Below are 26,289 nucleotides of genomic sequence, written 5' to 3' on the forward strand. Positions count from 1 at the left end.
TCCGCAGAAAATCACAAAAAACTGAACAACGAACACGGAATGAAACAACGGTCGTGTGCATGAGGCCTTAGGGTGATGCAATCACAAACGTATTTTTTTTCTTCCACTAACTTTCCCTGAATATCCCTGCCTAACCTAACCGTTCCCTAAATACCTCGGTGCACAGATGGGGGTGCTGGGGCAAAGATGGGGTGCTGGCTGACAATCCCTGGATCCTGAGCTCTGAACAAATGGGGGTACTGGCTGGAGATCCTCTGTCCTCGGCTCCCGGACACAAAAGGAGGAGGAGAGGAGCGCTGCGATAATTTGAATGGCCCGCCCCTGCAGCCAATGAGAGCCGATCCTGTGAGGTGATGTCACCATCACCTCTCAGGATCGCAGGATGATGATTGGTGGTGTATATCACACCACCGATCACCATCTTGTTCCGGGTTATCGGGTCCCCAGAGACCCAAATAACCCGGAAACGCAGAAAACCGCAGGTCTGAATTGACCTGCGGTTTTCTGCGATCACCTACACAGGGGGGTCACAGGACCCCCCGGGGCATTGTCTCCATGTGCCTGCTCAATGACATGAGCAGGCACCGGGTTACGATCACCGCCCGCCGGTGGCGGTGATCGGAAATACATAGGACGTACCTGTACGCCCTGTGTCCCTAAGTATCAGGACATCAAGGCGTACCTGTACGCCCTATGTCCGGAACAGGTTAATACAAGCACTGTAAAGCACTTGGATTAAAACTTCTTCCCCTTCACTGCCGCTGTCATGGACAGCGTACAGTTCAGTAATACTGGCAAGGGACAAATTCCAGTGGTTCCTTGCCAGCGATCACTCCAATTGGTTTGTCTGTGAAAACTAACCAATCGGAGTGCAGTAGTGTAAAAATGCAGTAGCTCTGCATTAGCTAAGGGTACTTTCACACTTGCGTTTTTCTTTTTCCGGCATAGAGTTCCGTCAAAAGGGCTCTATGCCGGAAAACAACTGATCAGTCATATCCCCATGCATTCTGAATGGAGAGTAATCCGTTCAGGATGTCTTCAGTTCAGTCGTTTTGACTGATCAGGCAAAAAAACTGAAGACTTGCCAGAATGCCGGATCCGGCGTTTTTCTTCACAGGAATGCATTAGAGCCGTCGCAAAGATTTCCGTCATTTGCCTGATCGACGGATCCGGCTTTTGTTTCTGCGCCTGTGCAATCGAATAGGAGGAGCTTTGGGCGCAGTCTACTTCATGTTCTCTCTTCGATCCTGCCTGCGAGGGAGAAGGGTGGACGTCATTAGAGGTGAGTAGAAAGTTGTTGTTTTTTTGTTTCTGTTTGCAGGAAAAAGAAATATAAGCAACTCCAAAACTACATAGGCACTGCATGTGGTGCAAGTACATAGTGGATGCTAGTGGTAGTACTCCTACAACATGGCAACTCTTTTTTTTTTTTTTTTTTTTTTTTTTTCATGTAGTAAAAAAAATATATATACAAAGAAATTTGTTTTCCGGGAAAAAAAAAAAAAGCATAATAATTTGCCTCGCAAGCAAAATTGGGAAAAACTAAACAGTCCAGCCAGACGTTAATAATTAAAAAATTTTCGACAAGAATGTCAAGTAAGTATTATTTGTGTGGGTTTGTTGTATTAATAATAGTTCAAATCTAACTATAATATTTTTTTTCTACAGGCTCGTCATCTTCTACTGAGGCCGGGAGCTCTCCTCCAAGACGTTGTTGTAGACATGACACGGTGAGCAAATTTTTGAAGCATTCAGCATTATAATATTATGAACGCATTTTAAATATTTCATTTTTTTATTTCACAGTCATCATCTGCGGAGGAGAGGCCTCCCGGCACAGAGACCGCAGCAGAGGAGGAAGTCGGTGGTGGAGAACAGCAAGTAGTAATTTTTGTTTTTTGTTTTTTTTAAGCTCAATATTACCATTTGTATGTTTGAAAATGTTTTATTATTGTTATTTCTATTACAGGCAGCTCGTCCCGTTGACTCCAATAGAGGTCGTCAAGCAAAAGCCAGAGGAATACAATACTTCTGTATTGGAATGCATTGGCTGTATGAGTAATACTGTGTGTATTACTCATACAGCTTCCAGCCTGGCCTATGAGATCCAGGGGGCTGGATCTCACAGGCTCATCACCGGAAGGCAGCGCTGATGCCTAAGGAAGGCATTGCACTGCCTTCCCTGCCATCGGGTCCCCCCTACAGCCTCATGGGGACAAAAAGAAAGCATATAAATCACTAAAACAGGAGGGTAGCACGGAAACACTAAAAAACTATAAGGAAAAAAATAGAACATGTAAAAAACAAATAAAAGCGGCCAAACTAGAGACCGAGAGATTAATTACCAAAGAGAGTAAAAGTAACCCTAAAATGTTCTTCAATTACGATATATAAATGTTAAAAAGTATAAATCTGAAGGTGTGGGCCCTTTAAAGAGTAATGAGGGGGGAGTCGCAGAGAGCGACGAGGAGAAAGCAAAGTCACTGAGGAAAATAAACTGTCGTATACATGCAGAATGTAAAAACAAATTCCCCATTAAAAGTGTCCTGTCTGACGCAGGAAGAAGTACATCAGCAACTTAAAAAGATTAAAATAGACAAATCGCCAGGACCGGATGGCATACACCCCCATATCCTAAGGGAATTAAGTAATGTCATAGCCAGACCCTTATTTTTGATATTTGCAGACTCTATACTGACAGGGAATGTCCCACAGGATTGGCGCATGACAAATGTGGTGCCAATATTCAAAAAGGGTCCAAAAACAGAGCCTGGAAACTATAGGCCGGTAAGTTTAACATCTGTTGTGTAAACTGTTTGAAGGTTTTCTGAGAGATGCCATCTTAGAGCATCTCAACGGAAATAAGCAAATTATTATTATTATTTATTATTAAAGCGCCATTCATTCCATAGCGCTGTACATATGATAAGGGGTGCACATGCATAATACAGACAATTGCACTAATCATAAACAAGATGAGTTACAAACTGGTACAGAAGGAGAGAGGGCCCTGCCCGAGAGGGCTTACAATCTACATGGTATGGGAGAAGGACACAGTAGGTGCGGGTTAAGTTGGTCATGGCGGTATAGAGGCAGCAGGGTCACGGGTTGTAGGCTTGTCTGAAGAGGTGGGTTTTCAGGTTTCTTTTGAAGGATTCCACTGTAGGTGAGAGTCTGATATGTTGGGGTAGCGAGTTCCAGAGTATAGGGGATGCACGGGAGAAATCTTGGAGTCGATTGTGGGAAGAGGCAATAAGAGGAGAGGAGAGAAGGAGGTCTTGTGAGGATCCGAGAGTGTGCGTGTGGGGGTGTATCGGGAAAGTAGCTCAGAGATGTAGGGAGGGGACTGGTTATGGACGGCCTTGTATGTATTTGTTAGTACTTTGAAGTGAATTCGTTGGGCAATGGGGAGCCAGTGAAAGGATTGGCAGAGGGGAGAGGCAGAGGAGTAATATGGTGAGAGGTGGCTTAGTCGGGCAGCAGAGTTGAGGATAGATTGGAGGGGTGCGAGAGTGCTAGATGGAAGACCACAGAGGAGAATGTTGCAGTAGTCTAGGCGGGAGATAATGAGGGCATGTACAAGCATTTTCGCATATTCAAAGTAAAGGAAAGTACGGATGCGGGAGATGTTTTTGAGTTGGAGGTGGCAGGTGGTGGAAAGGGCTTGGATGTGCGGTCGGAAGGAAAGGGCAGAATCCAAGGTCACTCCAAGGCAGCGGGCTTTGTTGACTAGGGAGAGTGTGCAGCCATTGATCATGATAGATAGGTCTGTTGGGGGGGAGTTGCACAAGATGGGGTAAAGATTATGAATTCTGTCTTATCCATGTTAAGTTTAAGAAAGCGAGAGGCGAAGAAGGATGATATAGAACATAGACATTGTGGGATTCTTGATAGTAAGGTGGTGATGTCTGGACCAGAGAGGTAGATTTGTGTGTCGTCAGCGTAGGAGTGATACTGAAAGCCATGGGACTCTATGAGCTGTCCCAGGCCAAAAGTGTAGATAGAGAAGAGCAGGGATCCTAGGACAGAGCCTTGCGGGACACCAACAGAGAGGGAATGAGACGAGGAGGTGGTGCGGGAGTGGGAGACGCTAAACATCCGGTCTGTGAGGTATGATGTGATCCAGGAGAGGGCCAGGTCAGTGATGCCAAGAGATGAGAGACTTTGCAACAGAAGGGAGTGGTCAACAGTGTCGAAGGCAGAGGACAGGTCAAGGAGAAGGAGGACAGAGTATTGTTTCTTGGTTTTGGCTGTCAGTAGGTCATTGGTGACTTTGGTAAGGGCAGTCTCGGTCGAGTGGTTGGGTCGGAAGCCAGATTGTAGGCGGTCAAAGAGGGAGCAGGAGGAGAGGTGGGAGGACAGTTCTGAATGGACATGTTGTTCAAGTAGCTTTGAGGCATACGGAAGAAGTTATATGAGGCGATAACTGGATCAAGTGCACAGGTGGTCAGATGAGATTTGGAGAGTAGAGTGGAGAGTTTTTCTTCTGTAATGGTGGAGAAGCGGGTTTTGGGAGAAGAGAACTGAGCAGTTGTGTAGAGGGTATGTGGGGACTGTGCAGTAAAGCTTTCTCTGACTATCTTTTGTTTGAAATATTTGGCAAAGTCCTCCTGGCTGGGGGACAGAGAAGGGAGTTAAAAGTGCTAAAAAGTTGTTTATGGCTGTGTGACAGGGAAGATATGAGAGATGAGAAGTAGGCCTGTTTTGCATCAGCGAGTGAGGATTTGAATATGAGAAGGGATTGCTTGTATGCAGTGAAAGTCGAGATGTTTCAGGTTCCTGCGGGGGTGTGCTAGTGTGTGGACCGGGGGAGCTGCAGAAGAGACCAGTGAAGAGAAGGCGAGTAGGTTGTGGTCGGATAGGGGGAGAGGCGAATTAGAAAGGTTAGATAGGGAGCAGAGGAGGGTAAAGATCAGAACCAGAGTGTGACCATCTCTGTGGGTGGGAGCTGAAGACCACTGTGATAGGCCGAAGGAGGAAGAGAGTGACAGGAGTTTAGAGGCATGTGTCAATAGGGATGTTGAAGTCACCCATAATGATAGTGGGGATGTCGGCAGAAGGAAAGTGTAGTAGCCAGGTGTTAAAGTGGTCAAGAAAGATGGTGGCTGGGCCTGAAGGGTAGTAAATGACTGCTACTTGAAGGTTGGAGGGAGAGTAAATGCGAACAGAGTGTACTTCAAATGAAGTGAGCGTAATGGAGGGTGGCAGTGGAGTTGGGCTGTAGGAGCAGGTGTCTGATAGAAGAAGACCAAATCCTCCACCATGTTTGCAGCCGGGGTGGGGGGTGTGAGTGAATTGAAATCCACTATAAGAGAGGGCAGCAGGGGAGGTGGTGTCTGAGGGTGTCAGCCATGTTTCTGTGAGACCCAGAAAGGAAAGGTTTTGAGAGATGAACAGTTCATGAATGTATGACAGTTTGTTACAGACGAAGCGCACGTTCCATAATGCTCCTGCAAGAGAAACCAAAGGAGCAGGGGTCAGAGGAATGGTAATTAGGTTTAAGGGGTTGCAGAAATTTGTAGAAGGAGATTTGTGGTGGGACATTGAGGTGATAGTGGGGATTTGCTGAGGGATTTGCTGAGGGGGTCCTGGATTTGGAGAGATATCACCAGCAGTAAGGAGAAGCAGAGAAAGTGTTAGTAGATGAGAATAAGAGAGGGCATGAGGTGTCTGTGTGTGTTTGGGAATAGTGATGAGCGGCAGGGGTCATATTCGAATTCGCGATATATCGCGAATATTTTGTAGAATTTTTTTTCTTGAAAAATCGGCAAGGTAATGATTGTGTAATATGCGAATTTTCGTAATTCAAATTTTCGGATTCAAATTTTTATTGCGAATTTTTCAACTTGCAACTATTAGACAAAGAAGATTATAGCACTATATTAGCTCAATTGCTCTATATTCGATTTTTTTTCGAATATTCGCTATATTGCTATAACTTATTCGTAATATTCTAAAACAAGAATATATAGCAATATAGCGAATATTCGAAAAAAACGAATATAGGGCAAAATTTGCAAACACTACTACTCCTAAAGTCAAGTATATTGCAGCCTTCTTATTGGCCCACAAGCTAGAAGCAGGGAGGGAGCATGTGTACTGATTAAAAGGAAAAAAATAATAAAAAATAAAAAAGACGCGATTCGCGATAAAAAAAAATAAATTTGAATATTCGTGATCAACACTATTTGGGAAGGAAGTGTTTGTGCAAGTGGTCAGATGAGAAGGTAAGATGGAGGAAGAGATGAATAGTTCCTTGCTGGGTGAATGGATGTGGGGGTATTTCAGGAGGTTGTGGAAAAGTAGAAGGAGTAAGAGGAAAAATGTAAACATTGTTAGCATTGACTATGTCTGTAATTACCTGTAGTCCCCTTCTGGTTCCATTCTGGTATAATTCAGTCTGTGCACTTAAGAGTTGCACTTGAGAGATGTTGCATGTGGAAAGACCAAGGTCTGAAAAGACCTAGGATCTTAGATTTATACCACTCAGTGTTCAATCAGGTGTGACCAAGAGGGGAGGGGGCTACATATGTCCTAATCAAGGAGGACCAGATACAGGGGTGAAATAGTCAATGTTACAAATACTCAATAAATCCAGCAGGAAAGAGACATTAATAGTTCTGACAAGATATACGGGATTTAGAAGGAGAGATGAGAGGGATGGACAAGATCAGACTGTGGAAAAGCTGGGTGGAGCAGTAAGCTTCAGACAAGACATACCAGGATTTAGGCCTCATGCACACGACAGTATTTTTTCACGGTCCGCAAAACGGGGTTCCGTTGGTCCGTGATCCGTGTGTTTTTTAAAAAAAAAAAAAAAAATTCTGCTATTTCTGTCCAATACTGTCTAGTTGGATGTGGAATAAATTCATCATGCAGTTGTTCCTACAAAACACAGCATGTCTCCTTCACAATTATGGAGACAGTTGATATGCCAAGGCAAAATTGAAAATGGAGTGAGCTGAAACTTTCTCCACTTGCCAGAAACCTAAAAAATATTAGGGTATTAGATTTTCAAATAACATGATATACAAGGTATATCAATCGGACGCAATTCTATGGGACCTTATTTCCATATTTTTGTTTGGACAAGATTTTTTATGTGGCCAATATATATATATTTTTTTAAAACAACGATAAAGGTTTCTTCTCCATGGTGACCGATATTGATCACAGTTCATTCTACATCGTTAATGACCATTATATGGATTCAAACTTTAAAGTACAAAATGTAGAAGTAAAAATAATAATGCTGAGCATCAATTGTGGCCAAAATTATGCACTTTGTACAGTGATGCCATAAAAAAAATAACAAAGCAAATTTGGGTTCAAAAAGATTTATGATTTCACACTACCTGAAAGATCATCTTTCAAAAATGTATACAGAAAATAATTTGTACTATGTATAATAAGTACAGTATGTACTTTACCATATGGTCAACAATAGGCGTTCTGCTGGGGAAACACAGCGGCGGAAAGCGGTGTCTTGTCTTTGAATGTGAGGTGACACACGTTGTAACAGATCATCAAATCTTTCTACGGTCATCCGTAAGTAATTAAAGAATTTTTCAGGAAAATCCCTCAATTCAGGAAACAGAGTTTCAAAAACTCCTCTTCTTATTCTTAGTTATTGGATGCACCCAATAGCGAAGCTTACGACACCGTCTGGCTCGAAGACGTCTTCTCCAGCGTGAAACCAGAATTAGAACCTGAAATCCAAAACGAATATGGTCCGGCATCATCTTTGCAATCTGCAGAAGGAACTTCTAAGTGGTAAGTGACCTTCGGTTGTCTTTTATAGCCACTGTAGTATTTGCTTAAGGCCTCATGCACACGACCGTTGTGTGGTGGCCGTTGTGCCGTTAGACATTTTTTTCTGCGGCTCCATTGACTTTCAATGGGTCCGTTGAAAACTCGGCTTGTGCACCGTTTTTACACCGCGCCCGTGACCCGTGTTTCTAGGCAGTGAAAAAAATATAACCTGTCCTATTTTTTCCACGGGAAACGGGTCGCGGCCCCATTCAAGTCAATGGGGCCGTGAAAAACGCGGTTGCACACCCGTTTGTCATCCGCGTCCGCGCCCGTTTTATTTCTTCTTATGGCATGGGCAAATTGGCCAAAACTTGTGGCAATAAAATTGAAAAAAAAAATAGACAGGAAGTTTGAGGTGACAGGATATGCTAATTTCTAGTCATCTGTGGTAAACAGCTTCTGTATAGTGAGGCAGCGATTGCAGCAGGTGCAAATACAGCCACAATGCCACGATGGGATGTAGAAAAACGTATTTCCCTCATCCAGGAGAGGCCGGAGCTTTGGGATACCCGGCATAATTCATATATTGACCGACAAAAAAAGGATGCTTCATGGGAGCAAGTGGCACGGAGCATGCGCCGAAGCGAATGGGCCAAGGCTGATAGCCGAGGCCGGGCCGAATTAGGTAAGTGTTATCAATGTAGTTGTGCTGTCCTTGTCCTCTGTGTGGCCCTAAGATGTAGTTTGAAATTCCCTGAGGGGACAATAGTGGTTTTGGGGTGGTCCAGCCTCCTTTTGCGGAAAGGCCTGTAAATGGTTGGTAAATGAGGCGTCTAATTTTTCCACTATATTAATTATTTACCTCACAATTGTCTTCTATGTCATTTCTAAACAGTGAAACAAACCAAAACCCGCTGGGCAAGTTGCCGCGACCAGTTCAGGCGGGAGATGACCAGCAAAGGCCGGAGTGGGGAGGGGTCGTCGCGTAAACGGGCCTATATATATACGGCCCAGTTGCAATTTCTTCGGCCAGTTATGGAATTGAGGCCGTAAGTATTTTTCACTTTTTTTCCCCAAATGTTTCATATTTGCACACTTACGTTTGTTTGGACAAAGCGAAAGTTTCCCTGTTAAAAATGGATACAGTTCAGTAGTTTTATTACAGACCTATACTTTCGGTGTGGCAGCCATATCAGAACTGACTACATCCTGCTTTTAAACTACTGAAACTCCCAGCATGATAGAATAGCTGTAAGCTACTCGGTCCTGCTTGGAGTTGTAGTTGGCCATCAGCTGGTGTGCAACAGTTTCTAAATGCATGGTGTTGGTTGCCTACCTCAGTTTAGTGGTGGAGTCAAACCAGGGTCCACCGCTTTGGAGCTGAATGATGACACGACACGTGAAGTGTGCAGATGTCGCCTCCCTTATCTGTTTTGTTTGTGTCAAAGCAATTTATTGTCCCTCCTGGAACATAGATGTTTGAAATTGGAACTTGAAAAGCGAATAGAGATGACACTTGCGCACTGCACGCATTATTTCCTCATACAGTAGATCATCGTGTTTGTCGGCTCCTAGTCACACACCAATGTTTCTAAACGCTTTTCATATGCCTCCCATTTTAAAGGGAGCCCGGACTAGGGTTTTTTGAATTTAAATTTTCGGACGACATGAGAATTGTACCATAGCAACATATTATCTAAATTTCTTTTCGTTTAGAAATGGGTACCCTTTACCTATTGGCATTGTAATTTATATAGCAGAATTGGTATTGCACCGAACCCCACATGGTTTCCTGCCATTCCTCCTATAATCTGACTATAACCACATTCTAGGCAAAAGTGGAAAGCTGAGGTTGCAACAACGCTTGAGCAGCAGGATTACAACTAGGACTATCATCATGGTCAAGTGTGGCCTGGTACATGTTGTTTATCTGTATATGTAGTTCTACTAGGTTCTAATTACATCTTGGATATTTACATGTTGGTAGCGGGACACATGCAGATGAGTTGGCCTCAATTTCAGCACTGGTTTTGGTCCTTGAATGCGGAATCCACTTCAGAGGCTGGACAGCTCCATGCAGCAAACAATGTTTTCCCTTTTCCAAAACAATAGGCCTTTACCAGACTTATCCCATCAATAGATTCCAAATGTATTTGAAATGGGATTTCCACATTTCACATTGAAGCAGTTTTTTGATGAGTAAATAAAAATTTCAGATGTATGCTGCCTGTCCGTATATTTATTCTATTTGCACAGTTTGTTTGCGCCTAATATAATCAATGTGCTTTTGGAATGTGTAACGCAAATGATCTAATGTGTTTTTTGTATTCATTTTTTTACATACAGTACTGTGGACAGTCTGGATCCATCCCACGAGTCTGAATCGTCGGGCAGTGAAACCCCTGCAGTCTTTTCCCCGCAGGCAAGTCCTGAACCAACCCCGGCTCAGGACCCAGAAGACTCCACGCAGGCTGAGGCCCCCCTACCACTGGCCAGTCCACCCAGGATTGTCCAGTCTCAGCCCAGACGGCGCCACCAAGTCCCTCCCTCTACCTCTGGGCCAGAGAGTCGGGAGGTTATTGATGCACGCGTCATCGATTTTCTGGCCCAGAGGAGGAGTGATGGCAAGGAGGAGAAGCTGTTGAGGGGACTGGGCCCGCTCCTGCAGCAGGTTCCTACAAATGAACATCCGGACTGCGTGGCCTCCATAGCCATCGTCATCAAAATGTTCGCTTGCCCCAACCATGGGGACATCATTGGCCGATTAAATAACATGCGCATTGAGGTTGAAAATGCAGGCCAGCAGCCCAATCCGGCCCCATACCAATTCCCTCCCCAACCCACCCAAGGCCCTTCTTATGCCCCCCCTCAACAGTACCTTCCACCTCAGGGGCCAAGTCATTCTGTGGGGCAGCCCCTTTACCATCCCAGTATAGCAACTGGGGCACCACCACCGGCCCATGTTAGGCCACGGTCCTCTTTTCTGCCTGGGTCGTTCTCGCAGGACCTTCTGGATTTGTAATTTATGGTTGCATTGTTTGAAAAAGCATTTTATTTGTTCTTTGTTTATTGTTGTAAAAATACCATTGACTGTGTTTTGGGTGGGCCCAAAATTTTACTAAATTATGGTTTGGGTCCCAAATCATTGACTAGTGTTTTATTTGCACACTACACACAACATTCTCATTTGAAAACACAATGTAAAACATAAGCTACACACACTGTATCTCACAAAGCCACACTTTATTTGGACAATCAACATCTTTATTTAGGGTTCCTGTGCAGATGAGGTATTAGAAAAATTTTTGGACCCGAAGAGCCAAATATCAAGATGTTTCAGTAAATTAACATTTAGACAGAAACATCTTTAATATTTTTAAATAATTTTTTAAAAATATGTGATGTCCAAAAAATCTCAGCCCGCAAGCCCACGTCAAGGGTCTTCATTATCTTGTGAGTCCCTACACTCAACTAACACAATCATTTATAGTAAGTTAGCTAGAAAATAAAAAAAAACTAAAGAGCCCAGAAGATTTCAAAAACTGCCACGAATAGCGTCCCTCTGCCACGGCAAAGACCCCTCTGGGCTGATAAAGTAGTCTGCAAAGAGTTCCCGAACTGCAATGCCTGCAGTCCCAGGTCGTCTATGCAGGGTCCTTTCCAAACCCAAATCTGATGACGTAGGAAGATCTTCCATGTCAAGAGAAGAGGAAGCCTCGTGAATCCTGGTGAAGTTGTGTAGAACAACACAAGCTTGAATCACCAGGGTAGCATTCTCCGGATCCATCTGTATGGATGACAGAAACACCCTCCACTTGCTAGAGAGTATCCCGAAAGCGCACTCCACATACCGACGGGCACGAGTCAACCGGTAGTTGAAGATACGCCTCCTGACATCCAAACCACGCTTTGGGAAGGGCCGCATAACATGTGGAGTCAATGCAAACCCTTCATCCGCCACGATGACAAACGAAGCCGGCGGACCTGCATATCCAGGCAGTCTTCTGGACTCGGGCAGGGCAAGCTGGTTGGCACGAAGCCGCTCACCCATTCTAGAAGCATTAAAGATGCGAGCATCCGCAGTGCTTCCATAGGACCCGATATCTACCATTATAAACCGGTATTGACTGTCAGCAACAGCCATCAGCACTACCGAGAAAAACTGTTTATAATTGAAGAAACGGCTCCCTGAGTGTGGCGGCTTCTTCACACGGATGTGCTTGCCATCCATTGCCCCGATGCAGTTTGGTAACTGCGCAGAATTTTGGAAGCCCTCAGCGATCCGAAGCCAATCGTCCACCTTGGGCTGTGGCATCACCGTCTCTCGGAGTTGCTGCCAGATGACATGGCAAGTGTGTCGTACAATTCTCGAGATCGTTGAGGTCCCTAAAAGAAACTCAAAATGCAGGGATGCAAAAGAGTTCCCAGTGGCAAGGAATCTGTAGGAAAAAGGAAATAAAAAAAAAACAGTCATCAACAAATCGCATGTAAGAACCGATTCAGGATTCTAGTATAATGCTGTATACACTACACGATTGAAAACACCATATGTCTAGTGGTGGGGAACTTATGGGACGGGTGCCATAGTCGGCACTCAAGGCCCTGTGTGTGGGCAGTACTACCACAACTAAGTGACAACAACTATGTTTAGCCCCTTTTTAATGCAGTAAATGCTGTGCAAGTGCACAATTATGTGAACATTATGCATGATGAGGACGATAGCTGGAAATCTCAGGGGTTGCCAGCAGCACAATCATCCCAAATAGGGTCCAGACCGGTACATCGACTTTGACCAAGGTGGTACACGCAGAGAGAGATCCTGACAGAGGGACCAATTTCATTCAGACACTATCAAAAACCACGGCACTCGACAGTATAGGATGAAAATTGTTGACAGATTAATAACTCTGAAAGGAAGGTTACAGCTGCTGAATCACGGCGGACTGACTGTATTAAACACCATTTTTAGCAAACGCCTGGCGAGTGCAGTGTATTTTTGGAGTGTCTGTAGGACAATAGCTGAACACAAGTTTTGAACTGTATCCATATGGTAAAAAATACACAAAAAATGTAAGGTCATGTGACAGGGATTAATGTGTAAAGAAACAAACCATTAAACTCCCCCCCAAAAGAAAAAAAGGGCAAAGAAATGCTACTTCAGCAAACAGTAGCACATGTCTCACAGCAGCCATTTTGGAGCACATGTTACTCCTAACACAAGCAGTGCACATTTCTGGTGAAACTTAACAAGTACTATACTGCTTACCTCAACGTGACGATGAGCCTTTCCTCGGGAGTAATGCTGCGCCTCATATTGGTGTCCATAAAGGTAAGGACAGTACGTAGAGACGACAGCAATCGGTCAAAGGTACCCACTGACATCCGACAGAAGGAAAAGAACTTCTCCGGATGGCGGCGAAGATCTTGGTATAGCGTATGGAAGTGTCCTTTCCGGTGCCGTTGTGAAACAATCGGATGGACCCAAAATCGTCGCCTTCTACTCGGTTCCTCATTCATCAAAGGAGTGCGCTGTCCCCAACGCAGAGAAACCAGCCAATGCAGCACGACCTCATCCTCAGAATCAGACATGGTGATACAGCAAAGAGAGCAGCCAAAATAACCTCTGTACTCTGGAAAGACTACAGAAAATGGCCACCAATGCATACTCAGGTGCCCCTGATTTATACCAGTATCCTGGGTGGAGATATTAAAATGACATTTTTTTAACCATTCCTAGATTTCTGACGGGCCGCAAAAAAAACGGGAACACGGACACACGGAAGCACAACGGAAGCAAAAACGGCCACGGATCACGGAACAACGGAACCACGTTTTGCGGCCCGAGAAAAAAAACTGTCGTGTGCATGAGGCCTAACAGATTGCATCTTTTTATCTCAAAAATTTGAATACGGGATCCGTCTTTCTGTTTAAAGAAGGAAGAAAACGGAACAGACGGATCCGCTATTACGACGGATCCGGCAGACGGATCTGTCAAAAAGTGTCTACGGTATGCAACGGATTGACGGATCCGGTTTGAATTTCCGTTGACGGAACGGCGGATCCGTTGCATGAAAAATGTCCGGTAATGTTCATTTTGCTGGATCCGGCAGGCAATTCCGGCGACGGAACTGCTTGCCGGATCACTCTGCCGCAAGTGTGAAAGTACCCTAATCATGTGTCCCCGATCTGTGCCTCCTGCTGTGCCCTCATCCATGCCTGCCTGCCTCCATCTGTGCCCCCTGGTGCGTCCCCCTACTGCTGGTGGTGACTCAGCTGTATGCTGACACTCTGCTGTAACGGGAGAGGTCAGTATTGGCACTGATCTCACCCGCTTAACCCCTTAGATGCTGCGGTCAGTAGACACCTGCGGCATCCATCGGGTTAATAAAGGGAGGGGGCTCCCTCTTTCAACCATCGGGCTGCTGCGCTGCTATAGCAGCGGTCTGTTGGCTGCCATAGCAACTGGACGCCATGCTAAGGTATTCAGTGAAGCAATGTATCAGTGTAAGGCCTCTTGCACATGACTGTAGGGCTTTTTCAGTATTTTGCGGTCCACAAAAAACGAATCCGCAAAAAATACGGATGACGTCCGTGTGCATTCCGTTTTTTACGGAACAGCTGGCCCCTGATAGAAAAGTACTATCCTTGTCCGTTATGCAGACAATAATAGGACATGTTCCATCTTTGAACGAAACGGAAATACGGAAATGGAAGGCATACGGAGTACCTTTAGCTTTTTTTGCGGATCCATTGAAATGAATGGTTCCGTATAAGGAATGCAAAAAACAGAACGTAAACGTGTGCAAGAGGCCTAAAACTGATAGTATTACACTTTGTAATACAAAAGCATTGCAAAGTATCGTACAGCCATCAGCCCACCGGATCTGCAAAAAGTATAAAAATAAAAAAGTTCAAAATAAATGTAAAAAAAAAAAAATGTAAATTAAAAATAAGATATTGCCTTTTCCCATATCCGCTCATTTATAAGAGATAAAAAAATGAAGAAAAATAAAACTACATATAATTGGTATTGCCGTGTACATATGAGGTTTAACTCTGACAAATGCACATGGGAAGGAATAATGCAAGTCACCCATACATACTAAAGGGTAAAACACTGGGTAAGGGCTTATTCACACGAACGGATCCGCAATACACGGGTCCCGCTCCCTGGCCGCTCCGCATCACGGATGCGGACCTATTCATTTCAATGGGTCCGCAAATCCAGAGATGGGGAACGGAACACTACGGAGTGCTTTCTGAGGTTCCGTTCCGTGCTTCTGCACTGCAAAAAGATAGAGCTCTTTTTGTGGAACGGAGGGATTGTGGACCCATTCAAGTGAATGGGGCCACGATCCCTATGTGGCTGCCACACGGCAGGTGCTCGTGCTTAGCGGTCCACACCACGGGAACGGGCTTCAAAAAGTCGTGTGAATAAGCCCTAACACTGACATGGAAAAGGACCTAGGAATTTTAGTGAACAGCAAACTAAGCTGTAGAATCCAGTGTCAGGCAGCTGCTGCCAATGCCAATAAGATAATGGGTTGCATCAAAGGGGCATAGATGCCCGTGATCAGAACATAGTCCTGCCACTTTACAAATCACTAGTCAGACCACACATGGAGTACTGTGTACAGTTCTGGGCTCCTGTGAACAAGGCAGACATAGCAGAGCTGGAGAGGGTCTAGAGAAGGACAACTAAAGTAATAACTGGAATGGGTGGACTACAGTACCCTGAAAGATTATCAAAACTAGGGTTATTCACTTTAGAAAAAAGACGACTGATGATGATGATGATGACAACTTTCACAAAGCTCTGTCGAGAGAAAAATAAACATATAGGGGGTCATTTATCATCCAGAAATACGCCTCTTCATAACTTCGGCAGATCCACCGTCAGATACAGGGGTTATTAAGACCGGTGTCTAAAATGCCAGTCTTAATAAATGACCCCCATAGTTTTCAGAAAATGGCTGTACTGGTATGTCAGAGGTTGTTCAATAGGAATATGGCACCTATGAACCAATCCATCAAAATCTGCACTGTGCAGTATCCAAAAGCTGGTCTGTTTTGAATCCTGCAGCGTACCCAAACAGCACTTTATGTCCACATTTATGGCATTTCTGTACCCAGTAGAATCCACCCAATAATTAAAAGGGCATGGTGTGTCTTAGATGGCATGCGATAGGCACAGCATATTGGGCACTAAAATGCCATAGCTGTCTGAAAAACTTGCAATTTTCAGTTTGCAGAGTCTCCTGCTCAATAAATTCTGCAAAACACCTCTGGGGTCAAAATGCTCACTCCATCTTTTAAAAAATACATTGGGGGTGTGGTTTCTGATATAGTGTCAATTCTAGGGGTCAATTTATAATTTAACCCCAAAACCTCTACAGTTGTCACCACATTGGGCCTCAGATACGCAGGATGCTCTTCTACTGAGCCCTGTTGTATGTCCAGGCAAAATATCAGGGCCACATGTAGGGTGATTCTAAAACCAGGAAGCACGGCATAATAATAGGAGGGCTTGGTTTTCGCACTGGCACAGAAAAATTAAAAGAGAGTGTTAATCAAAGAAACCCCAGGGTGGAACTTCAGAAAGATCAAAGAATAACTGCAGGGCGCCTAAAGCTGGACAAAGTGAAAAAGTTAGAGCTACAGTATGGGAAGGCTGCCAACAGTGGTTATGTATGTACAAAAAAATCATTACATAAATAGAATGAGAAGAGTGAAAAAAAGGGATGTATAACCACAAAGACGGCACCAAACATCTAATCGTGTTAGAGGTAATAGTAGAAATGATGTGAATCCTAGCTGATGAATAACAGCTACTTCTTTTAGCCCACCTATATACAGTGAGGAACAGAAGTATTTGAACCCCCTGCGATTTTGCATGTTCTCCCACTTGGAGGGGTCTGAAATTCACATTGTAGGTGCATTCCCACTCTGAGAGACAGAATTTAAAAAAATAAATCCAGGAAATCACATTGTATGAATTTTAAAGAATTTATTTGTCTTGCACTGCTGCACATAAGTATTTGAACCTGAGAAAATCAGTGTTAATATTTGGTACAGAAGCCTTTGTTTGCGATTACAGAGGTCAAACGTTTCTTGTAGTTCTTGACCAGGTTTGCACACACTTAAACAGGGATTTTAGCCCACTCCTTCACAGAGATCTCCTCTAGATCTGTCAGGTTTCGGGGTTGTAGTTGAGCAACACAGAGTTTCAGCTCCCTCCAAAGATGTTCTATTGGATTTAGGTCTGGAGACTGCCTAGGCCACTCCAGAACCTTGATATGCTTCTTACGGAGCCACTCCTTGGTTATCCTGGCTGTGTGCTTCAGGTCGTTGTCATGTTGGAAGACCCAGCCACGACCCATCTTCAATGCTCTGACTGAGGGAAGGAGGTTGTTGCTCAAAATCTCACAATGGCCCTATTAATCCTCTCTTTAACACAGTGCAGTCGTCCTGCCCCCTTTGCAGAATACCACCCCCAAAGCATGATGTTACCACCCCCATGCTTCACAGTAGGGATGGTATTCTTGGGATGCAACTCATCCTTCTTTTTCCTCCAAACACGATGAGTAAAGTTTAGACCAAAAAGTTTGGTCTCATCTGACCACATGACTTTCTCTCATGCCTCCTCTAGATCATCCAGATGATCATTGGCAAACTTCAGATGGGCCTGGACATGTGATGACTTGAGCAGGGGAACCTTCCATGCGATGCAAGATTTGAAACCATGACGGAGTAGTGTTCTACCGACAGTGACCTTTGAAACTGTGGTCCCAGCACTCTTCATGTCATTGACCAGCTCCTCCCTTGTAGTTCTTGGCCGATTCCTCACCTTTCTTATCATCAGTGATACCCCACGAGGCGAGATCTTGCATGGAGCCCCAGTCTGAGGGAGACTGACAGTCGTCTTTAGCCTCTTCCATTTTCTAACAATTGCTACAACAGTTTTCAACTATTTTCACCAAGCTACTTGGCAATTGCCCCGTAGCCCTTTCCAGCCTTGTGGAGGTCCACAATGTTGTCTCTGGTCTCTTTTGACAGCTCTTTGTTCTTGCCCATGGTAGTTGGCTTCTGACTGACTGTGGGGTGGACAGGTGTCTTTAAAGAGCTCAGACAGGCTTAATTTTAAAAAAAAAATCTGTCTCAGAGTGGGAATGCACCTACAATGTGAATTTCAGACCCCTCCATGATTTCTAAGTGGGAGAACTTTCAAAATCGCAGGGTTTTCAAATACTTCTGTTCCTCACTGTACCTACAAGTGGTATGTTAATATAGTATAGGAAAATACATCATAAGATCATAAAGCATAAGATCATCATAACATCCCTCAGGAGGAGGATATAAGTAACCATAATTGGAAAAATTACGAGACCCAGAAGAAGACTCAATTCACCAGGGAGGTGTTTTGCAGAATAAAGCTCAAGACACCCGCAAAAACTAACCTCCCTCGACCTGGATTGCCTGTAGAATCTTAGGAAGAAACGGCAGTTCCACAATGGGTGCTTCTTGTTAATTCCTTTAACCCCTTCCCGACCTATGACGTACTACTACGTCATGGGAACCACTGTGTTCCCGCAATTTGACGCAATAGTACTTCATGGTGATCGCGTGTGCACCGGAGCGGTGTGCGCGCAATTACTGCAGGGGCCCAGCAGTCCGTGGTAGACGGGCCCCTGGTGTATCCGCGCTGACTGCAACATAGAAGGGGTTTGTGTCAGGTGAGTGATCACATCGAGTCCCCGTGCTGCTGTAGCAGGGACTCGATGCATCACAAGGCAGCCCAATGTCGTGCAGAGGCTGCCCAATGCCTTGCACGGCATCGGGAACTGCCTTCTATGGGTGCCGAGGAGATCCAGCCTCATGCTGGGTCTGCTAGGCAACCTGTTAGTGTATGACTAACAGGCAATGAATTACAATACAAATGTATTGTAATGCATTGCAGAGGGGATCAGACCCCCAAAAGTGAACATCAGAAATAAAGTAAAATAATAATAATAATAACGTTTATAAAGTAATTAAAGTAATAAAATTAATAAAGTAAAAAAGAAAAAAAAAAAACCCTTTCCATTTATTTAATAATAAAAAACTGAAAAAAAACAAAACCCACACATATTAGGTATCGCTGCGTCCGTAATGACTGGCTCTATAAATATATCACATGATCCACCCTGTCTGATAAACACCATTAAAAAAAAGTGTAAAAAAAAAAGCTATTTTTGTCACCTTACATCACAAAAAGCGATCAAAAAAAAGTATGTCCCACAAAATGGTATCAATAAAACAGTCACCTCATCCCGCAAAAAATGAGCCCCTACCTAAGACAATCGCCCCCCAAAAAAAATATATAGCTCTCAGAACATGGAGACACTAAAACTTTTTTTTTGTTTCAAAACTGCTATTATTGTGCTAAAGTGAAATACATAAAAAATTACATACATATTAGGTATTGCCACGTCCGTAACAACCAGCTCTATAAAAATATCACATGAACTAGCCCCTCAGATAAACACCATAAAAAATAAAAATAAAGCTATGTAAAAAAAAAAATTGCAACAGGAAGTGAGCAAAAAGTCTTATGCCTGCCAAAATAGTACCAATCTGACCGTCACCTCATCCCACAAAAAATGAGACCCTACCTAAGAGAATCGGTCAAAAAATAAAAAAGCTATGGCTCTCAGACTATGGATTGTGGGGGTCAGCTCAATAGTAGTAGGCACAGCAGTGAGAGACAGTGACACAAATGGCACAGTTCACACAGGGGTTTGCCTGTTTTCTTTATTCTCATCCACAAACAAAATATAAGGCCTTTACATTCAGGCAAAGATACAAAATAAATTCCTGCTCGGCTGAGCACTAACTAAACATAAAATCACCCTTTCTATACGGGCGGCCTACTACCAGCCACACAACACAATTCAAAATAAACTCACAGTGTCCTTTTTCTTGCTTTAGCAGACTTCTGTAGCAATGGTGAAAGCCAGCCAGTCCCCACCCAGACATGCTCATAGTGCAAACCTTTATAGCCCAGATATGAGCTGAACACCATCACCTGGCTGAGAGCTCTATATGAAACCTGTTCTGGACAGGAAGAGAATGAGGAGCCCCGCTACCAACCTGCATCCTCATTCCATTAAAATCCAGGCCCAACAACACAATTTACCAAAGTCCTCAGCAAACTATGCTTTGCTAAGGCAGACCATCTTTTCCTGGATTTCTGATATCTCACCCAGGTTTCCTAGTTGAGATATCCACCTCCTGTAGCATAGTACATGGTATATGAAAGAAACCTAGGGGAAATATAACGATTCTCTACTACTTTTCCAATCACGCTCTCACATACCCTCCCCCTTTGTTCGAACCTGTGGGGCTGAACTCTTTTACTCATCAAACAGTGTGTTCTGGATAGGGCATCGGCATTCCCTTGCAGTTTGCCTGACCTGTTCTCAACCAAAAATGTAAAGTTTTGTAAAGTCAGGAACCACCTTGTGACACTCGCGTTTTTCTCCTTGGCCTGACTCATCCATGTAAGGGGGAATGATCTGTCACCAACCTGAACTGTTGACCCAACAAGTAATAGAGCCCATTTAATTGCCAGACATTCCCGTTCGACAATACTATAATTTTTATCCGCAGGAGTAAGTTTTCTACTCAGGTATGTCACGGGGTGTTCTTCTCCCCCAACCTCCTGTGACAGGACTGCCCCTAAACCAACATCAGAGGCATCAGTCTGTACAGTAAACACCTTTTTGAAATCTGGGGTCATCAACACTGGTTGTCTACAAAGGGCAGACTTTAACTCCTGAAATGCACTCTCAGCTTCTGTGCTCCATTTTACCATGGCCGACTTACTTCCCTTGGTGAGGTCTGTCAAGGGTACTGCTACACTAGCAAAGTTTGGGATAAACCTACGGTAATACCCCACAATTCCCAAAAAGGCTTTCACTTGTTTTTTGGTTATGGGCCAGGGGCAATCTTGGATGGCTTCTACCTTATTCACTTGAGGTTTTATTACACCTCTCCCAATTATATACCCTAGATAACGTGCTTCCTCAAGACCTAAAGCACACTTCTTAGGGTTTGCTGTTAACCCGGCTGTCCGGAGGGAATCCAACACCGCCTGCACTTTTGGTAAATGACTTTCCCAGTCATCACTAAAAATGATAATATCATCTAGATAAGCAGAGGCATATCTACGATGAGGTTTAAGGATGACATCCATTAACCTTTGGAAGGTTGCTGCTGCCCCATGTAACCCGAAGGGCATGGTGACATACTGAAAAAGGCCTTCTGGAACGGCAAAAGCCGTTTTTTCTTTGGCACTGTCAGTAATGGGCACTTGCCAGTACCCCTTGGTTAGGTCAAGGGTAGAGAAATACCTTGCATGGCCAAGTCTCAAACTTTGACACTTCATTTAATTTTCGGAAATCATTACAGAAACTCACTGTACCATCTGTCATTGGGATTAGGACTACGGGATTGGACCACTCACTTTGCGACTCTTCAATCACCCCAAGTTCTAACATCTTTTTTACTTCTTCAGATATAGCTTGTATCCGAGCTTCAGGTACCCTATATGATTTTAAGTGAACTCGTACCTGCGGCTCAGTTCCTATGTCATGTTTGATAACTGAAGTGCGCCCAGGCAAATCTGAGAACACAGTGTTTCTTGAGACAAATTCTTTTGTCTCCTGAATTTGAAACTTGGACAAGGACTCTGAAATATGCACACCTACAGTATTATTACAAGGGTTGTTTATCTTATTTGCCGACAACTCTGGGGCAACACTGCCAGGGGAACTCACTGCTAACAGAGTCTCTCTGTCCTTCCAGGGTTTGAGCAAATTTATATGATACAACTGTTTAGGCTTTCTTTTACCAGGCTGGTAAATTTTATAATTTACCGCTCCCACTTTTTCTATTACCTCATATGGCCCTTGCCACTTAGCCAGAAATGTACTTTCTACAGTGGGCACTAGCACCAACACTCGGTCACCGGGGTTAAAGGTTCTAACTTTAGCTGACCGGTTGTAGACACAACTTTGTGCCTCTTGAGCCTGCTCTAAGTGTTCTTTGACAATGGGCATGACAGCAGCTATTCTGTCTTGCATGAGAGAAATATGCTCTACTACACTTTGGTAAGGGGTGGGTTCCTGTTCCCAAGTTTCCTTAGCAATGTCAAGGAGACCACGTGCCATATAAGAGCTCAAATGGGGAGAAACCTGTTGAGGACTGCGGTACTTCCCGAACTGCAAACATCAAATAAGGTAATAAACAATCCCAGTCCTTTCCATCCTTGCTAACCACTTTTTTTAACATAATGTCACGGATGGTGTTGCAGAAAGCTGGATCTTATAAATAAACATCCGACTGGCTTGTTCCCAAACTAAGGAGCATATGGGTGATCCCTATAAAACCCCTAGACCTCTTCCTGACTGCTATGCCAATGCAAAGGTCTTTATGGTAGAAGAGTGCATGCCCACGTACCTTATACTATGTGACACCTGAAAACCCTATAATAGTGAGGGGACACGACCACCAGCTCCCTGCACTTAATACGGACGCCAGGGTCACCTACAATCAAGCCAGCAAGGAAACACAAATAAAGGAAACAAACTTATCTGAGGAATCAGGAGAAGCAGCCTCCAGCAGTGAACATCCAGGAAGAAGTATAAACCGCAAAGTGAGGCAGTATGGGAGGGAATATAACGGGAGACAATCAGTGCAAATAGGTGACAGCTGGGAGAAGGAAAGGAGATGACAAAGTGAAACCAAAACAAAGAAAGTCATGCAAGAGGTAGCGAAGAACGTCTAACAGACCTTCTCATAGAGCTGGCGGTGACACATGCCCTTCAGTGTCTTGTTAAATGTTTCAACTAGGCCATCAGTTTGAGGGTGATACACAGAAGTACGCAGGTGTTTAATATTCAAGAGCTTACACATTTCTTTAGTGACCTTGGACATGAAAGGAGTCCCCTGATCCGTAAGGATCTCCTTTGGTATGCCTGTGCGAGAAAACATGTAAAAAAGCTCTTTGGCAATAAGCTTAGCAAAGGCACTGCCTCAGGATAACGTATGGCGTAATCTAACACTACAAGTATATGTTGATGTCCCGTGTAGACTTTACAACAGGGCCTACCAAATCCATGGCCACCCTTTCAAATGGTACTTCTATAATGGGCAAGGGTACCAAAGGACTACTAAAATGTGACACAGGAGAGGTTAGTTGACACTCTGGGCAGGATTCACAAAACCTCTGTACCTCAGAAAAAATCCCTGGCCCAAAAAAACGCTGGAGGATGCGTTCTCTGGTCTTTTCAGACCCAAGATGACCTCCCAGCACATGCTTGTGTGCTAGATCCAATACTAGTCTGCGATATGGTTGGGGCACCACCAGTTGCTCAACAATTACCCCACGTATTTTATCTACCCAGTATAATAGATCCTGGTTAACAGCCATATGGGGAAACTCACCATCAGCACCTGGATACTGTGGTACACCATTGAACACCTTCACATTTTCTCTTGATCGTGTCAAAGTGGGGTCTCTGAGCTGAGCAGTCCCAAAATTGTCACGAGACACCTCTAAATTAGGCATATCAGGAACCCCTGATATGAGCATGTCTGGGTGGGGACTGGCTGGCTTTCACCATTGCTGTCAGAGGCAGTCAGAGACAGTGACACAAATGGCACAGTTCACACAGGGGTTTGCCTGTTTTCTTTATTCTCAGCCACAAACAAAATATAAGGCCTTTACATTCAGGCAAAGATACAAAATAAATTCCTGCTCGGCTGAGCACTAACTAAACATAAAATCACCCTTTCTATACGGGCGGCCTACTACCAGCCACACGACACAATTCAAAATAAACTCACAGTATCCTTTTTGGTACTTTAGCAGACTTCTGTAGCAATGGTGAAAGCCAGTCAGTTCAACCAGTCCCCACCCAGACATGCTCATAGTGCAAACCTTTATAGCCCAGATATGAGCTGAACACCATCACCTGGCTGAGAGCTCTATATGAAACCTGTTCTGGACAGGAAGGGAATCAGGAGCCCCGCTACCAACCTGCATCCTCATTCCATTAAAATCCAGGCCCGACAACACAACTTGCCAAAGTCCTCAGCAAACTATGCTTTGCTAAGGCAGACCATCTTTTCCTGGATTTCTGATATCTCACCCAGGTTTCCTATTTGAGATATCCACCTCCTGTAGCATAGTACATGGTATATGAAAGAAACCTAGGGGAAATATAACGATTCTCTACTACTTTTCCAGTCACTCTCTCACAGGATACACTAAAATATTATTTTGGTTTCAAAAATGCTATTATTGTGTAAAACTTAAATAAATAAGAGAAAGTAGACATATCAGGTATTGCCCCATCCGTAACGATCTGCTCTATAAAAAAGTCACATGACCTAATCCCTCAGGTAAACGCTGTAAAAATAAAAAATAAAAACGGTGACAAAACATACATTTTTTGGTTACCTTGCCTCACAAAATTTTTTATATAGAGCAATTAAAAATCATATGTACCCCAAAATAGTACCAATAAAACTGACACCTTATCCCGTAGTTTCCAAAATGTGGTCACTTTTTTGAGTTTCTACTGTAGGGGTGAATCAGGGAGAAAACCATATGGCGTTCCTTTCCTACTGCGCCCTGCCGTGTGCCCTTACAGCGGTTTACGATCACATGTGGGGTTTTATTTGGCTGTTAACCCTTGCTTTGCTACTGGAAAAAATTGATTAAAATGTAAAATCTGCCCCAAAAGTGAAATTCTGAAATTTCATATCCATTTTCCACGAATTCTTGTGGAGCACTTAAAGGGTTAACAAAGTTTGTAAAATCAGTTTTGTATACCTTGAGGGATGTAGTTTCTAAAATGGGGTCACATTTGGGTGGTTTCTATTATGTAAGCCTCATAAAGTGACTTCAGATCTGAACTGGTCCTTAAAAAGTGGGTTTTGGAAATTTTCTGAAAAAGTTCAAGATTTGCTTCTAAGCCTTCTAATGTCCCCAAAAAATAAAATGTAATTTTCAAAATGATCCAAACATGAAGTAGACATATGGGGAATGTAAAGTTATTACTATTTTGGAGGTATTACTATCTATTATTAAAGTAGAGAACTTCTCAGAATGGCCTGTATAAGTAAAAGCGTTTTAAAGTTATTACCACATAATCTGACACATGTCAGATTTGCAAAAAATGGCTTGGGCAGGAAGGTGAAAACAGGCACGGGGTTGAAGGGGTTAATAGTAAAATCAGGTCTGGCTCAACACGCTTTGGAGTCATATTGGTCCCGCTTCATCAGGAGCAATCATAGAGCAATGATACACAACATACATCATATTTGTCTTTTTCTATATATACTATATCACCTAAAAATGTGGCATATGATGTCATTTCCAGTTCCGGTCAGAAAGGAAGTGGTGCGTTCAACTGTGGAACGCACTTGTTTCTTAAAGGGAGTCTGTCAGCAGATTTACCCCTTTTTAACAGTTGCCATTATGCTGTAGCCGCAAAACAGACGATTAACACAGTACCTTTAAACGCTTTGGTGGACTTTTAAATCTGCAAAAAACGAACTTTGATGAGGGCTCGCAAGTGCCCAGGGCGGAGTCCACCGTGTTGGAGCCCAGGCAGCTCTGCCTCTTCGGCTCTTATCCCCGCCCAGCCTCCTCCTCTGCTCGCCTATCTGTTGTCTCTCCCCCTCAGCGAGATCCCGCGCCGACGCGATAACTTCCTTGGCCGGGGCATGCGCACTGCCATGCCCATTGCTGACACGGCATCGCAGTAGCTTATGCGCATGCCCCGGCCAAGGAAGTCATCGCGTCGGCGCGGGATCTCGCTGAGGGGGAGAGACAACAGATAGGCGAGCAGAGGAGGAGGCTGGGCGGGGATAAGAGCCGAAGAGGCAGAGCTGCCTGGGCTCCAACACGGTGGACTCCGCCCTGGGCACTTGCGAGCCCTCATCAAAGTTCGTTTTTTGCAGATTTAAAAGTCCACCAAAGCGTATAAAGGTACTGTGTTAATCGTCTGTTTTGCGGCTACAGCATAATGGCAACTGTTAAAAAGGGGTAAATCTGCTGACAGACTCCCTTTAAGTGTGTTGGCAAAATGTTTCATTGAATAGACATACAAAAAAGACATAAAATATATTCTATAATGGGAAGCATCTATGGGGCATGCTTAGTCTGGTTAGTGAGAGAAGGAGACTGGGATCAGTCCTCGGTACCGGAAGTGACATCACAGGAGGAGCATGTGAGCGTACGGACGTGGTGACGTGCGTCGCCCCTCCCCCTGAAGCTGCCAGACATCGGCGTGCAAGCGGAGCATGTGAGAGAGGTGCCATGGCTACGGTGACTTCACCCGCATATTAGGATCACTATTGGACCCCCCTCCCCGTGCTTGTCTGAAGGGAAAAGGCTGGGACCGCTAAATGCGCAAAGGAAGAAGAAAAATAATAAGGACATTTCCTATGAGGTATCAGGTTTCAGCTCAACATCAGAAGTGACGG

At 44.1% G+C, this 26,289-nt stretch overlaps 1 protein-coding gene across 1 annotated transcript; it reads left to right on the forward strand.

Annotated features, from left to right (window-relative positions):
* Nucleotides 1-1,589: 1,589 nt before the first annotated feature.
* Nucleotides 1,590-10,774, forward strand: LOC122942105. The gene is made up of 8 exons (XM_044299601.1): nt 1,590-1,596; nt 1,669-1,730; nt 1,807-1,877; nt 1,970-2,033; nt 7,628-7,773; nt 8,220-8,437; nt 8,648-8,801; nt 10,099-10,774. The coding sequence occupies exons 1-8, from the start codon at nt 1,590-1,592 to the stop codon at nt 10,772-10,774; spliced, it is 1,398 nt and encodes a 465-aa protein (XP_044155536.1).
* The last annotated feature ends 15,515 nt before the right edge of the window (nt 10,775-26,289 follow it).

This window comes from Bufo gargarizans, chromosome 6 (genome assembly GCF_014858855.1).
Source record: "Bufo gargarizans isolate SCDJY-AF-19 chromosome 6, ASM1485885v1, whole genome shotgun sequence".
In the NCBI taxonomy this organism is placed as follows: Eukaryota; Metazoa; Chordata; class Amphibia; order Anura; family Bufonidae; genus Bufo; species Bufo gargarizans.